The sequence below is a fragment of the Procambarus clarkii genome, chromosome 23, assembly GCF_040958095.1.
Source record: "Procambarus clarkii isolate CNS0578487 chromosome 23, FALCON_Pclarkii_2.0, whole genome shotgun sequence".
Lineage (NCBI taxonomy): Eukaryota > Metazoa > Arthropoda > Malacostraca > Decapoda > Cambaridae > Procambarus > Procambarus clarkii.
Window position 1 is genome coordinate 9012206 of NC_091172.1, and position 15669 is coordinate 9027874.

The 15669-nt window shown below is 41.3% G+C and overlaps 1 protein-coding gene across 1 annotated transcript; it reads left to right on the forward strand.

Annotated features, from left to right (window-relative positions):
- The first annotated feature begins 1067 nt into the window (after window positions 1-1067).
- Window positions 1068-15459, forward strand: LOC123764044 (small ribosomal subunit protein mS37). Its single transcript, XM_045751527.2, has 4 exons — window positions 1068-1230; window positions 3976-4146; window positions 6694-6812; window positions 15293-15459. Exons 1-4 carry the CDS (start codon window positions 1083-1085, stop codon window positions 15407-15409), a joined length of 555 nt encoding a protein of 184 aa, XP_045607483.2. The 5' UTR covers window positions 1068-1082; the 3' UTR covers window positions 15410-15459.
- Window positions 15460-15669: the final 210 nt, after the last annotated feature.

Consider the following 15669-nt stretch of genomic DNA (forward strand, 5'->3'; position numbering starts at 1 on the left):
GACTCCCCACTCAAAGTACAAGCCATCGCCCATTGTCAGAACAACGGCACTTCCAGCTGCACCCGTGGTGCGGTGTAGGGAACCATCAGTGTATATGATTTGAGAGAGAGAATGCTCTGTGGACAGAGCATCAATATGGCTTAAGGCGTTGATCTTTGCCTCAAGACGAAGCTTGGGCTGATCTCTTATTTGCTTCTTGGGTGGAAAGGGAGGGATTAAAACTGGAAAGGGTGTAATCTCCTACGGTGCAGGAAAATGCCATTGTTGTTTCTCTTGGTACAAATTGTGAACCTGATTCATTCTGAGTCGAGTTCCAGTTTTAGTTATCCATTTGGAACAATGCTGATCTTCAATAAAGAAATTCTGGAGGGCTTCTGTGCAAGGGTTAGGATGAGTTAGCCTAAGCATTTTTATACCAATTTGACAGTTAATTTCAGTAACACGATTAACAACGCTCGGAATATTAAGTTCCTTTCTTATATTAAGTATCTTTGTGGTACGAGGGCACCCAAGGATTATCCTCAAGGCTTCATTCTGCAATTTTTCAAGCCCTCCAAGCTTCAATTCCTCAATATATGTACCTATGCCATATACAACTATACCATTGTAATCATTGCTGTTATCTTATATCATGTTATACACATAGTTTATTACCTTGCAATAATCCTCAAATTATGCTACAATGTACCTGTGGATAACCCTTAAATTTACTTTACTGTACCTACTTTGTTTCTGTCAAATTTCTTATACAATGTATTTTTTATACTTTCTTACAATTGCATTTTTATATTTTCTTACAATGTATTTTTATACTTTCTTAAACTGTATTTTTATACTTTCTTACAATGTACCTGTAAACATTTTTTTTTTTAATTTTTTTTCTAGAAATTACCTTCTCAAAATTATATGTTAGATTAAGGATCTGCCCGAAACGCTATGCGTGCTAGTGGCTTTACAAGAAAGTAAAAACTTCAATGCCCTGTATTCTTATAAACCCAATGTACCTTCTTGTATATAAATAAACAAATAAATATATAATCAATTATATATTATATACCAAACGTACAAATTTTGTGTCCGAAATGGTCAAAATGTGTGTGTGTGTGTTGTGGGGCGACTCGTACCCGGCCCCAACACGCTCCTTGTTGTTCCTTAGCTCCGTGAGAGCCGCCAGGAACCCCAGAGCCAGGAACCAGCAGGCTCCTGCACACGCCACACACACCCCTCTTAGTGAGTAACAAGTGACAGTAATAGTGATATATATATTCTCCGTTATAGGGAGGGAATAAGGGGGTAAACCAAGGGAGACGGTCGCCTTATTTATGCCTGCCCTAATGTACACTTCATAAGTCTCATTAACAATAATGTTTCGTATTTTGTGTTCTATACACTCACTATACTGTAAGCATCACAACAATAATGAATAATAGCTATGACCAATTCAAACACTAGAGTTTCGTACATATATTGTTTGCATTTTTTTTATTCTGTTGTGTTAGGTAAAGGGTTAGGTAGGTTTACAAAGATGGTAAACTAGAGCAACCCAACCACTTTGACTGGACAATAGAGCGACGGTCTAGCTTCATGCAGGTCGGCGTTCAATCCCCGACCGTCCAAGTGGTTGGGCACCATTCCTTCCTTTCCCCCCCACGTCCCATCCCAAATCCTTATCCTGAACCCATCCAAGTGCTATATAGTTGTAATGGCTTGGTGCTTTCCCCTGATAATTAAAAAAATTAGAGCAAGACAGTGGATCTACACGATGATACAGTGTAGTTGGTGCCGACAGCCTCGGTCATTATGGACAAAATGGATGAACCTGTTATTTGCCAAAAAAATCTTTGAATACAAGTGCTTATGGATATTTTGTGTGGAAACATGTGTAGTCTTTCTGTCCCCGAAAAAATAAATATATATGACAAAGTGCTTTCTTGACACAATGTGTTTTTATAATACACATTTCTGATATCTCTTCGATGTTCTGCAGATTCAACCTCAAGGTCTAGCTCCAACCATAGTATTACTCTACAACAAATCACTTGAACTGCAGTCTCCGTGGCGTAGTGGTAAGACGCTCGCCTGGCGTTCCGCGAGCGCTTTGTTCCGAGTTCGTATCCTGGCCGGGGAGGATTTACTGGACGCAAATCCTTAACTGTAGCCTCTGTTTAAGTCATCAGTAAAATGGGTACTAGGTTGTAAAAACGATTCTTCGCGGGGGTCGTATTCTAGGGAACATAGAATTAAGGACTTGCCTGAAACGCTACGCGTACTAGTGGCTGTACAAGAATGTAAGAACTCTTGCATATATAAAAAAAAGAAAATCCAAACTTTTTCTGATATTCTAAAATACTGCTAGATAATCCCAGTCTATAAAAGTGGTGATCTCACTGAAGCCAACAAATTTAGACGAATATCAATCCTGAATTTACCTTCCCACCTTATCCAAAATATGTGAAAAACTAATGCTCCAACAACTCTGCTCCTATCTAGCTAAATATAAAATGGTTTAAGACTTTGTAAAAGCACCAGCAATGTTCTCATTAATTTGCTTGACACGATACACTTAACTCTTGACAAAAAAGAGTACTCTGTAGGATTATTTGTTGACCTGCACGAGGTTTTTTTTGACACCGTTAAGCACAATAACCTGAAATGGCAACACTATGGAGTCGAAGGTCAATCTCACGTATGGTATCTGTGCCTGGGGTTCCACTACCCAAAATTAGTACATAGCATTGATGTTTCTACATTCTTGTAAAGCCACTAACATGCATAGTGTTTTGGCAGGTCCTTCATTGAACAGATAATTTTAAGTAGATAATTTGTAGCAAAAGTGAAAAATGTTAATTGGTACATTGTAAGAAAATTTGAAGAAAATTAGTAGGTAACATTATGGTAAAATTTGAAGATTATCAACAGGTACATTGTAGCATAATTTGAGGATGATTTCTGGGTACATTGTAGCATAATTTGAGGATTATTTCTGGGTACATTGTAGTAAAATTTGCATTCAACATAACAACCATGATATAAGATGATAGTAATTACAATAGTGAAAATATATGACTTAAGCACATATACAGTATTGAGGGAGTGGGTTATCTTGAGGTTATCTTGAGATGATTTTGGGACTTTTTAGTGTCCCCACGGCCCGGTCCTCGACCAGGCCTCCACCCCCAGGAAGCAGCCCGTGACAGCTGACTAACACCCAGGTACCTATTTTACTGCTAGGTAACAGGGGCATAGGGTGAAAGAAACTCTGCCCATTGTTTCTTGCCGGCGCCCGTGATCGAACCCGGGACCACAGGATCACAAGTCCAGCGTGCTGTCCGCTCAGCCACTGGTGAGTGGGTAGCACAAGAAAGGAAATGAAATAAAAGAAATGCTTCTAAATGAACAGTTCCAAAGTGTTTGTGAAATATTAGGATTTCAGAGCCAGACCCAATGCCAATTCCAGAAAACACCATAGAGTGCATAGAGGTGTCAAGAGACGAAGTGGAAAGTTTATTGAAGGGGCTTGGAAGAACTAAAGCTGTTGAACCAGATGGAGTTTCACCCTGGGTGTTGAGTGTGTGCAATTGAGCTGAGGATCCTACTCCAATTGATATTTCAGGCATCTTTGTCTACAGGAATCTTAGCAGATATTTGGAAAAAGGCAAACGTGTCTATCTGGACCTGAAAAAGGCTTTTGACAGAGAGTCCCACACCAGAGGTTTTGGAAACTGGAACATGCTGAAGGGGTGACAGGAAGACTTCAGACATGGATGAAATTTTTTTTTTTTTATTGACATGTCCAAACTTGTCTGTCTGTCAAAAGTTGGGATATTCTCGGTTCCAAATATGTGATTAAAACATTGCCAGTTAAATTTATGTGCAAGTTCACAAGTATTTGTGCACTGTCAAAAATTACAAATCACTTTTATAAATCCATTGTTTTGTAACTTTAAATATTGCTTAAATATTTTTGTTTCTCAGGTACAGTAGCTAACATGAGACTGACACCTATTTCATTCACCTCGCTGTATTATATTAACAATGTTCGACCAAAAAATGGAAGAAGACCTGCTCGTAGACCCTTCGCGTTCACCGATGTCCTTCCAATGTTTCTAAGAGATCATGTATCTGGGAAGAATGATAGACAGCAGAGTAAGTGAAAATATATATTCTACAGTACAATAACATATTAAACAATAATAAATAGCATGAGAAAATCAGTGGGATTCTTGATGAACATTTGAACCTATGCTCTGGGTACTCTCAAGCAAATGCCTTTGACCACTACACCACGACATGGTAAAGCATTGCAACCTGGGATTCGACTGAAACCTTTTAGGTTCCTAAGGCTTCCACTAAAACCTAATCATAGGTTTTACACAACTCCCCCATGCACTCTGGCTTGTAGTCTAGGAATTCTACCTCAAATGCTTCTCTACAAATGCACAAAGAAATCACATTACAGTGATGCTTCAGTGAGAAAATCAGGAGCTGTGAGTAGGTAGTTTCATTGTGTGAAATCTTGATTAGGCTTCTTAGGAAGCCTCAGGATCCCTAGAGAATTCAGTTGAATCCCAGGTTGCAATGCTTTTACCATGTCATGGCATAATGGTCTAAGGTGTTTGGTAAGGAGTACCCAGAGCATAGGTTCGAATCCTCCTCATAGCTCCTTCTGATTTTCTTATTGATACATCATGCTAATGGGATTTCTTTGTGCAATAAGTACTATACTGGACTAATAATTGTATTTGTTATGTAAGAATTAAATGTATTGTGTTCCAGGCTGGTTTAGAGCCGAGAGTTACGGAAGAGACACATTGGGTTCTTGACATGTTAATTGTAATTACACAATACTTGTACAGTACCTGTATAAAGAATTTATAGAATTTATATGGTATGGAAGAATTTACTTAAATGTAAATAATGCAAATGAATGTAGTTTAGTATGATTTTCCTTGTGAAAAATATAAAGACAGTATGCTGAAATTCACCTGAGTGTACACACTCTAGTGGCCTTGATGAGGATAGGACACCACCGGCTTGTTAAAGGCCCCCCCCCCCCCATCCATCTGTCCTGATTTTATTGGGCTTGATCTTGAATTGCACCAGTGTTCTGACATCTGTGGCTTTGGATGGTAGTAGGTGGTTACATGGGTTTTATAATCATGTAGATAAAAAAACATGTTTTCTGGCCTACATTTTGGCTTGTTGATTTTTATAGTCTGGGAACACATCCCCTATTTATAGCACATCATCTATGGAATATCTAGTTAAAGAGTTACAGAAGCTCTTTTGGAACTCATCTGATTCTTAAGTTATGGAACTGTCTTTACTACTTTTTTATAGGATATGGTTTAGGGAATGAGTTTATGAAACTAAGGGGGCCTTTAGCTCAAAAAAAAAGTTTGGAAATTGACAGCTTATATTGTATTTCTGTTTGAAAATCAATTTACAGGGGTCACAGCATTGAGCTTATATGCCAACACCTGTATTGTCACTAAGCTTTTTCCTTAAACATATTTCTTGCCATTGACATACTAGAGCTTTGTTCACAGATAGGTCAGAGTCTGCTGATGGTATTGGTTGCTCTTGTCTTTTCTGATCAAACCAATGTGTGTTACCTTCCTCTGGAGACTAGCATCTTCATGATTAAGCTTGTGCAATTTTGTAAACTCCCACCAATTGCTTTTTATGACCCAACATTCTTTTGTTATTATGGTTGATTTTTTCTGTAACCCCATGGCTCTAGTCTTTTAACTTTTCCCATTCTGTGGTGGTCAAAATCCAATAATGGTCTTTTTTCATCTATATTACTTAAATTTAGACAGTCAAATTTTGCTTGGTACCCCAACCATATTGGTGTTCTCTCTAATAAACTTGCAGATACTGCTGCTAAGGGAGTCCACTACGGGCTCACCATACTTAGAACATGGTACTTTTGTTTTGAGTAGCTGAATCTATAACAACAACAACATACTGTTAAGGAGGCCATTCATGCCTGTCTCATCTCCCAAAAAAAGGCTTTTCTTATTTAAATTTCTACCCAATCTTAATACGATTCTTGACTATTGGCATGATAGGTGTTCAGGTATTTCGGATAACAAACTTCCTACTATTAGGCTTGTAACTTGCTCATTGGCCTTCCTCCTGGTACCATAATAGGCAGTGGGAACAACTCTGGCTAGGTTGCACAACAGTCACACATGCTTAACTTATGGAACAAAGGTCTGCTGCTTATTGTTTGAACTGCTTGATCCTGATTTTCAGGATCTTAATTTTTCATGTCTCAATGTTTCCTTAAGTCACTTGTCCCTCAATGATATCTTTGGTGAATTAGATACCTTTGACATTGCTCATATTGGATTTTTTTGGTTTAGTATTGGCATCCTGAGTGACATTTAGGTCTTTTTTTATTATTCTGTAACACAAATAATGCTGAATAATCTTCCTGGCTTGGTGTCTTCTTTTGATAGTTACTTAGTTGGAAGGGGTGAAAAGAGAACTTAAGGTCTGTGGAGTGAATTGTAATTTTCCCCTATATTGTACAATTCTGTTTCTTTTAAGTTTGATTTACACTTCAGCTTTACGCTGATTTCCTGAAAGGCAGACAGAAAGCAATCTGCACAATGGTGTTCTCTGTTAATCAATATTATGTTTAGTGTCTTTGTATCGTATACTATACAGTATTTCTAATTGCAGATGTTGCTTGTCTTCAGGAGATGTCCATTCTGTTTGCTTGTATGAAAAAAAATGAATTCACTCAAGCATTTTGCTCAAAAGAAATTGAAAGCTTTCAAAGTTGTCATAAGGAGTTCATGGTAAATATATTAACTTTTGTTTTTCTTCTTTGTACTACTACAGTAATTTGTCATAATATATTTCAGCTTTGCCACAGCAATGTAAAATAGCACTTTATTTTTTGGTATATCTGTTTGCTATACGCTTGGTAATCTGCATCATAACATGGGGCCCACCCCATCAGTTATCCAACTTTTCTGAAGGGAACCCTATCAGCTTCCTGAAGCTATAACACTAACATGCCATACTACATAGTGCCATCGGTTGTGGAGTTCTGTTTGCCTACCAGGAACCATGAACCAGAACCTGTCCCCTCTTAAGAGAGGTGCAGGGAGTGATGGCTTATGAACACTTTACATTTAAAGGTTATCATCTTGCCACCACCTAGGGAAGGCACCCAGAAAGATAATCAAATCAGAACAGACCACTGCATGGTCAAAAATAACACTGCAGCACAAAAATTGCCAAAAGAACTCCCCAACAATGAAAACAAACGTTTGTGAAACTAGCCCCCTGCTAATTTGCTTCACCTTTTTTCTTGTTTGTGGGGAGGAGGGAGCCTGCCCGAGTCAGCTGGGCTCACCAGCATCAGTTCTATGCTGAAAACACATGCCGGTCTGGGAAAGGGAGGGTGTCAGGGAGCCTCTGGGGCTCCCCAGAACCTGCAGTTTCATTACATTCAACCTTGGTTTTTTACTGGGAACATAAAAAAATTAACAGGTTTGAATTTATCAAAATGTATGAGCTGTAATGTAGTTCTTCCCTCATACCTGATTCTGGCCCAGTGACATATGAGGGTTTCCAGGGTGGGACAGGGTTTAACTTTCAAAACACAAAGAAAACACGACTTCACAAGAAAGAAAAATAAATCTGAACAGGGAGATAGAAGAAATAGAGCAGATGCCGAAGCAATCATACCAGTCTGAGGAATTGGAACAGAAAGCTGTACAAGAAATAAAGAAATCCCCGAATATATTTTCATATATGCAAAATCAAAATATAAAACTCCATCAGTATAGGACCTATACTTACAACTGAAGGATTGTACACAGGATAATAAAGAAATTAGCAAAATCGTAAAGGCCAGTAGGAGGCTATGTTTAGCTGCCCAATAAACAACAAAAGTTGAAGATCCAGACAGCATCTTTATGAATGAGAGGACAGCACGCTGGACTTGTGATCCTGTGGTCCTGGGTTCGATCCCAGGCGCCAGCGAGAAACAATGGGCAGAGTTTCTTTCACCCTATGCCCCTGTTACCTAGCAGTAAAATAAGTACCTGGGTGTTAGTCATCTGTCCTGGGAGTGGAGGCCTGGTCGAGGACCGGGCCGCGGGGACACTAAAGCCCCGAAATCATCTCAAGATAACCTCAAGAATGGGTCCTGACTCATGGAATTCAATATTCATAAAGAAATGTAAAGTAAGTACACTGAGCGCTTGCCAAAAGTGCAAGCGCTCAGTGTAATATGGAGAAAGAGCCTCGATACAGAGGAGATACCAGAAGCATTTAAATCAGGAGATGTAGCTCCACTACACAAGGGAGGTAGTAATGCTTTGGCAAAAAAATATAGACCAGTTACACTAATGCCACACACAATTAAAGTTTTTAAAAGAGTGATTACAACTCAAATCTCCAGTTTTATGGTAAACAATGAACTTCACAATCTAGGTCAACATGGATCAGAGCAGGAAGATCCTGTCTTTCACAGTTATACAACCACTATGACAAAATCATACAAGCATCAAAAGAAAAACAAAATGCAGATGTTGTAGACACAGACTTTGCGAAGGCATTTGATACATGTGAGCATGGAGTGATATAATAATTATAACAACGTACTGGAGTGAACGATATGGAAGAAAATGCAAGATTGAACCAGTGAAGAGCAGAGGTGCCATAGGCACAATCAGAGAGCACTGTATAAACATCAGAGGTCCGCGGTTGTTCAACGTTCTCCCAGCGACTATAAGAAATATTGCCGGAACAACCGTGGACATCTTCAAGAGAAAACTGGACGGTTTTCTAAGAGAAGTTCCGGATCAGCTGGGCTGTGGTGGGTATGTGGCCCTGCGGGCTGCTCCAAGCAACAGCCTGGTGGAACAAACTCTCACAAGTCGAGCCTGGCCTCGGGCCGGGCTTGGGGAGTAGAAGAACTCCCAAAACCCCATCAACTAGGTATCAACCAGGTATCAACCAGATAGCCCATTAAATGAGATCAGTAGGAATACTGTAACGGGTAAAGTGGGGCATTGGATTTTCAACTTTGTCAAACAAAATGCAAAGAGTAACAGTTAATCAAATAATATCAAGTCCAAGGGCAGTGAAAAGCTTTGTACCCCAGGGCACAGTCCTTGGGGGTACAATCCTCTTTCTCATCCTTATCTTGGAAATAGAAAAAATTACTAGTCACAGCTTTATGTCATCCTTTGCAGATGATAGAAAAATCAGCATGAAAATTTCCTCTGTAGAAGACACTGAAAAACAACAAGCCAATATTAATAAAGTCTTTGATTGGACAACAAAAAGTAACATATTTAATTGAGATAAGTTCCAGGTACTTTTTATATGGTGGAAGTGAGCAACGTAAATGAAACAGAGTACAGGACACAATCAGTCATACTTATAGAAGGAAAGCACCATGTGAAAGATCTGGGAATTATGATGTCTTACGATCTGACATTTAGTGAACATAACCTAGCAAATAAAGTGGCAGTCGGGAAAATGATAGGATGGATCCACTAGTTGTTTGGAGCTGGCTGCTCCAAGCAACAGCCTGTTGGACCAAGTTGCGGGCCAGGCGGGAATAGAACTCTACCCCCAGGGTAGCCCTTTCTGATTCTGGCATAGTCAGCTGAGCCTGCTTGTCCTGCCGCGGCATCTGGATATTCCTTTCATCCAGCCTTTCTTCCTTCCTTGGTTGGAAGGAGGGATTCCTGCATAAAACAAATGTAATAGTAATTAACTCAGGTTGTGAGCAACTTTGGCTGGCAGGATACACTGGTGGTTCACACTTCGCTCATCCTGCTGAGGCTGGCCCTCATAGCCATGTGACTCAGGCTGTGTCGGCTTACTTTTAGGACCGGCATAGCCATCCCAGTGCCTGGGTGTCCTGCTTGAGTTTACCTTTTCAGGTCCTGGAAATCCCTTGCGGGTTTTGTGGTCCTATGGATATTCCCCCTGACCCTGAACCTGCTCTCGCTCTGTGAGAGTTTCAGGGTTGCTCGTCATCTGTTCCATGTGGTGACATTAATTCATTCTGCCCTCCACCATGCTGCCTGTTGGGTCACTAACACCTTTGAACCTGGATCCTGTGGGATTTCTCTCCCCATGCGACTCTCTTATTGTCCCACTTGATCAGGTTTGGGCTTACCAGACAGCGACCATTTTAACTTTTTTTTGTTATTTTAGATTGCTGTGGTATGTGTTGTGTTCCTGGTTGGATGTCCCAGAGCTGCCCCATTTGGTGTTTAGGGACTCAGATTGGGAATTTATTGGTGAACTTCGTTGTTTTCATCAATACACCTATGGGTGTGTTTCACACTTTCTCTACTTCCTTCACCCCCTGCTTCTGGCCTGAAGGTTCGGGCATCTGACGGTTTCTGGATTGGGACAGGGTTTAGTTTATGATGTGGCTCAGTCACCATTGGGGGTTACCCCTTCAAACTTGGATGAAGAGGCAGGTGAGCCTGTTGGTCCCACCTGGGTCCCAGGTTGGTCCCACCTGGTCCCTTCTGGGTTTTCCTTTGAAACCTCTCCCTTTGACTTTGCTTGTCTCTCCTGGGTGGTGGGCGAAGACATAGGCTCTGCCCTGGGTCCCCAACTGCAGCTTACAGGGCTTGGAAGGAATCGGGTTTGTGCCCCCTTGGATCTTGTTTTTTGACTATGTGGTTCCTGATTTCCTCTGAGAATGGACTCCTTTTGCAGGGGAAGAGGATTTCTTATCCTTCCTCCCTCTATATGTATGGTTTGTGTGCAGCTCCCACCAGGGATTCAGTTCCGTGTGCCTTTGAGCCTGTCAGGGTTTATCCGGAAGTTTCCTGCCTCTCTGGTCCCACCTGCGGCGGCTCGGGTGGCCCTTATTTTTTACGTACCTCCTGCGAGACCCGATTTCACCTTATTACTGGGCCCTTCCTCTTTGATGTGTGGGTCTTCCTGGCTGGCAGACAGTCCCTCATTTTGATTTGGTGCTTGATACCGTTTTGTCATATCTGCACACTTAGGTGGCATGAGGTGTCGACCATGTTGCAGGTGTTTACTGGAGGGCTCCTTGTTTTGTGCCCTTCCATGTTTGCCTGTTTACTCTTGCTCATTCTCGGGATGTGGGTCTTGTGCAGCTCCATGTCCAGGTTCTCTTGTCAGTGGCGCTTGTGGTGGATGGATGTGCATCTTGTGCAGCTCCATGTCCAGGTTCTCTTGTCATCAGTGTCACTTGTGGTTAATGGCCTTCATACCTATCTACATTTGAGTTCTGTTGTGCATTTTCTGGGTCTCCTTGAGCTACATCCTTGTTGGCTAATGATGGGTGTTAATATGCTCAGCAGGAAAAGGCCACTTGCTGGGTTCTTAACCTCGGCTCTGGGTGCGTTGGTTGTGCTGGCCAAGCTATATGCCCGCTTGCTCAGGAAGGCTACAGCCACATTCTTTGCTGCCCAACTTGCATATCGACAGGCTGTGTTGGCCCACTCTATGGATTTGGCTTGTGCCCTTGCTTCCCTGTCATCCTCTCCTTTTTCTTCGAGTCAGTTAGATGGGGCTTGGGCATCACCTGCTGTTGGTTGAGGTAGGCTAGTCAGATGAAGGGTTGCAAGTGCTTCCCTTCACACTGGGCCTTTTGCAGTTTGTCCCTTTCATGGGATGGTGGGGATGCGACTTCCCCAGTTTGCTGACTCTTGGTACCATGATCTGTGGGCTTTAAGAGTCATTTTCCATGGCCTGCGGTAGAATTGGTCAGTTCTTTCCCCTTCTGGGGGTTTAGATCTTTCTGGGCAAGCATCCTCTTCTAGCCAGTGTCAGGTCATCTTGAAGTGGGTTGTTTCTGTCTTTGTTGGGACAAACTTTGTCACTTTGGTGGAGGTTTTTACCTTTCCCAGTCCTGACACAGGATTTGCTGGACCTTTGATTCAACCTAAATTTTGTTTGGCTGACCCAGTACTTTCCTTGCCCCCTCCTTCCAGATGACCACTTTCACTTGGGTGATTTTCCTGGTCCTGCAGGACATGTATTGGCACGTCCCTGTCCATACTGGGTTCAGGGATTAGTTAGGTTTTGTGGTGGAGCAACAGGCTTACTGCTCTCAGGTTCTCCTGTTTTTTCTGCATCTAGCTCTACACTTATTCACATGCTTTGCTCGAGTCGTTGTGGCTCGTCTTCGGTTGTTGATATTTCTTTTGGCTTATCTCAATGACTGGCTGGTGTTGACTCCTAATCAGTCAATGTGTCTAGCCAAGGTTCTGGTTCTTTCCCAGCTTGCTGGATTCAGATTCCTGGTGAGCTAATGGAAGTTCCATTTGGTTCCGTCCCAGGTTCAGTCTCGACTGGGCCTCGTTTTGAACTCGCGGTTAGCGTCACTTTCCCTGCCTCTGGCGGCCTTGACCCGACTGCAGTAGCACCACCATCTGTTGGTGTCAAGTTGGCCCCTGGTGACCCAATGATTGCTCATGCAGTTGTGTGGGTGCCTGAACATTTCTTCCAACAGTTTCCTATGGGTAGGGGTTTGGCTTTGGGAGCTGTCTGGTATCTCTGGGGCAGCCCCTTTCACTGCCACTGTGATAGTTGGGTGCAGGCCTCATTGGTTCTTTGCCGGCTTTCTCTTGGGGCTTTTTAGGGTCGAGTTCCATGGTGTCTACCTCTGCCCCTCACTCGACGTCATCACTGATGCCTCAGCTCTGTGTTAGGGTTTTGTGACCAGCACTCGCCAAGCTAGTCAGGGTCTTTGGTCTCCTCTCCTTCGTCTGCCTCACAGTACGGACTCAGTGAGGAGGATTCAAACCTATGCTCTGGGTACTCCCAAGAAAATGCCTCAGACCACTGCCCCACAACATGGTCAAAAGCAATGTAACCTGAAATTCAGATGAATCCTCTAGGGGTCCAGAGGCTTCCAACTAAAGCCTAATCAGGGTTTCATGCATTACCCCATGCACTCTGGTCATAGTCTAGGAGTTTTACCTCCAATACTTCTCTTCAGCTGCACAAAGAAATCACATTAATGTTATGTATCAGTAGGATAAAATCTGTAAAAAAATGAGGAGGATGCGAAGCTATGCTCTTGGTACTCACAAGCAAACGCCTTAGACCACTACACCACCACATGGTTAAGAGCACTACCACTTGGGATTCAACTGAATCCTCTTAGAATTCCTAGACTATGACCAGAGTGCATGGGGGCAATGCATGAAACCTTGATTAGGCTTTAGTTGGAAGCCACTGGACTCCCTAGAGGATTCATTTGAATTTCAGATTGCATTGCTTGGGAATATCCAGAGCACAGGTTCGAATCATCCTCATGGTTGCTCCTGATTTTCTCATCGATACATCATGTTATCGCCATTTCTTTGGGCATGTACTGTACTTCACTGAGTCGACTTTCTCCTCCGGTCTTTGCATATGGTGTTTTTTATGTATGTTTCTCACCATCTTTACATGGAACAGGTGGTTCTTTGGTTTCCCACCTGCATTCCTCTTCTTAGCGACAGTTTGTAGTTTTGTGGCACTCCTTTTGCCACTTGCTTTCCCTTCGTTGTTGTTCTTTGGTTTCTGAGTGGGGGGATGCTCCCCCTTCTTTTTTTTTCTCACTACCTGAGTCTGCTTGGACTTTGGGTCACGTTCTTGCGTTTCTTCCTCTCAGTTTATGGTGTCCCCTTTGGTCTGTGATTGTTTATTTACTTTGTTTTTGTTGTTTTTGGGGCACTCCTGCTTTCCTCTGGAGGTAGGGCATTTTGTTCTTTGGCCCTGGTGGGTGTTCTATTTAGCTGTCTCTAGCTTCTTTTCTGGTGAAGACAGAGTCAGTTGGATTACGGGGGGGGGGGGGGGGACGGTTCGGCTGGAGAAGCATTGTGTGTTGTGTTTAGTGTAGGCTGTCTGCCACTACATTCATACTACTGATTCTGCTTTGGGGGCTGCCTCGTGTGTTCATCATCTTTCCTTAGTCCTCTGTTCCAAGTGTTGTCTTTCTTGTGGTGTCTCCTCTTCGTTTTGAATCCTTAAATTCTTCCTCTTTCATGGTGATTTAACATCTGTTTTCCTCCTCCGTGGGTAGTTAGTTTCCACGGAGGAGGAACCCAGCCAAGCCTAACACAGCATAATTTAAGGTAATACACTCTAAACTAATGATATTTAGGGTTTTGACAATCACGTTATCGGACAGTCTAGTGTATGGTTTGACCATATCCCATCTTTCCCCCCATTGGGCCATGCTGACATTTTTATACCATCCTATGCCACCTTGTGGTCATTGTGTGAACGTTTTAGAGCTGCTTGTAATACTGGAGATGGCGGAATGAGTTTGGTTGGAGAATGATGGATGAAAGGGGACTTAGAGGCTGTTTGGATGGACGTGTGTTCATTTAATGGATGTTCATATAAAGGAGATCTTCTGTTTTCAATTTTGTTTCGTAGCCTAGCTATTGACTGGCATCTTTGGAATAACACTAGAATTTATAATAAACTCTTAAAATCATTTTCAGAATTATATTTTATGGAATGTTGAACACACGTTAATTTTCATGGTGATAGGCATAATTGGTATTGTAAAATCTGTCATTAATTTGGTGATGAACAATCCTGAATAACTATCTTAATTTATCACCACAATTTGGAGTCTTTAATAAATGATTCGAGAGATGTGTGGACCCTGTAGCACATGATTTATGTACCAGTGGATTCTCATATTTAATAATAATCAAGAAATTTGATTTATATTTAATACAGTAATACTAAATAAGTAAATTAATACAAAGTGGAATAAGTTTCCACAGATGGTTATCTACAACAAGTAACAAATTATGTACAGTATTGCATTATCAAATGTGGCCTTCCACTTCTTACTGTAAAAGTCTCTGATTAAGTTATTTAATAGCCACACAGTATTAACTCCTGAGCACTTAACAGACCTTCACCGTACTGTCAGAACTGCATTGTTATAGTCAATCATATCCTCGTAGAATGTTCCTTATTTTCTGGATAATTTTGCTTTCCCACTGTACTTTTGAGTCTTATGTCCCTCGCTAACATCCTCTGTGAATCTGACAAACTAATCTGCTCAATGCAATTAATCTGATCTTGTTTTGACATCCTGTATGATGTCTTCAAACTTAAATATTCTGTAGTGCAGACAGTGTTATAAAGCCATCGTGCTGTATATTCAGAAAATTGTGTTAATGATATCAATATATGTAAGTTAGTGAAGTTGAGTGAATTACATCAACAGGTTCAAGGAGAGTATTTTTATGTACCAATACCATTGTAAAAAAAATATAATCTTTTTCTTTGACTTTCTTCTTAGCATTCACAAAGGATGAAGAACGCTCAGGAAAGACAAGGGCTTCTCGTACCTGGTGAGAAGAATCTTTCCCACAAGCAACTTAATGTACTTTTGAAGAAATACCCTCAGCCTAAGTAAGCAATTTGTATAAAGTATTGTACATATAAATAGTATAAATAAAATGTAAACTAGTTTTATTTTCATTGAATTTGTCAGATCATGACTAGAAAGGTCTCCAATCATGAAATGGTTATCATTAAACCATCATGCAACTTAAATATTTGGAAGTAAACATTGTCCGAGTGCATGTTACAGTAATCAAGCTATAAGGTACCTGGGTATGAAATGCAGTACTTTTTTTTGAAAATAATTTCCTCTGAATTGTATGCATAGCTTCT

Excerpts from the sequence above, each read along its gene's own strand:
- LOC123764044 (XM_045751527.2), top strand. The coding sequence starts at position 1,083 with ATGGTCAAAATGTGTGTGTGTGTGTTGTGGGGCGACTCGTACCCGGCC. Across the intron at positions 4,147-6,693 it reads GAAGAATGATAGACAGCAGA|ATGTTGCTTGTCTTCAGGAG; the intron begins GTAAGTGAAAAT and ends TTCTAATTGCAG. Across the intron at positions 6,813-15,292 it reads GTTGTCATAAGGAGTTCATG|CATTCACAAAGGATGAAGAA; the intron begins GTAAATATATTA and ends CTTTCTTCTTAG.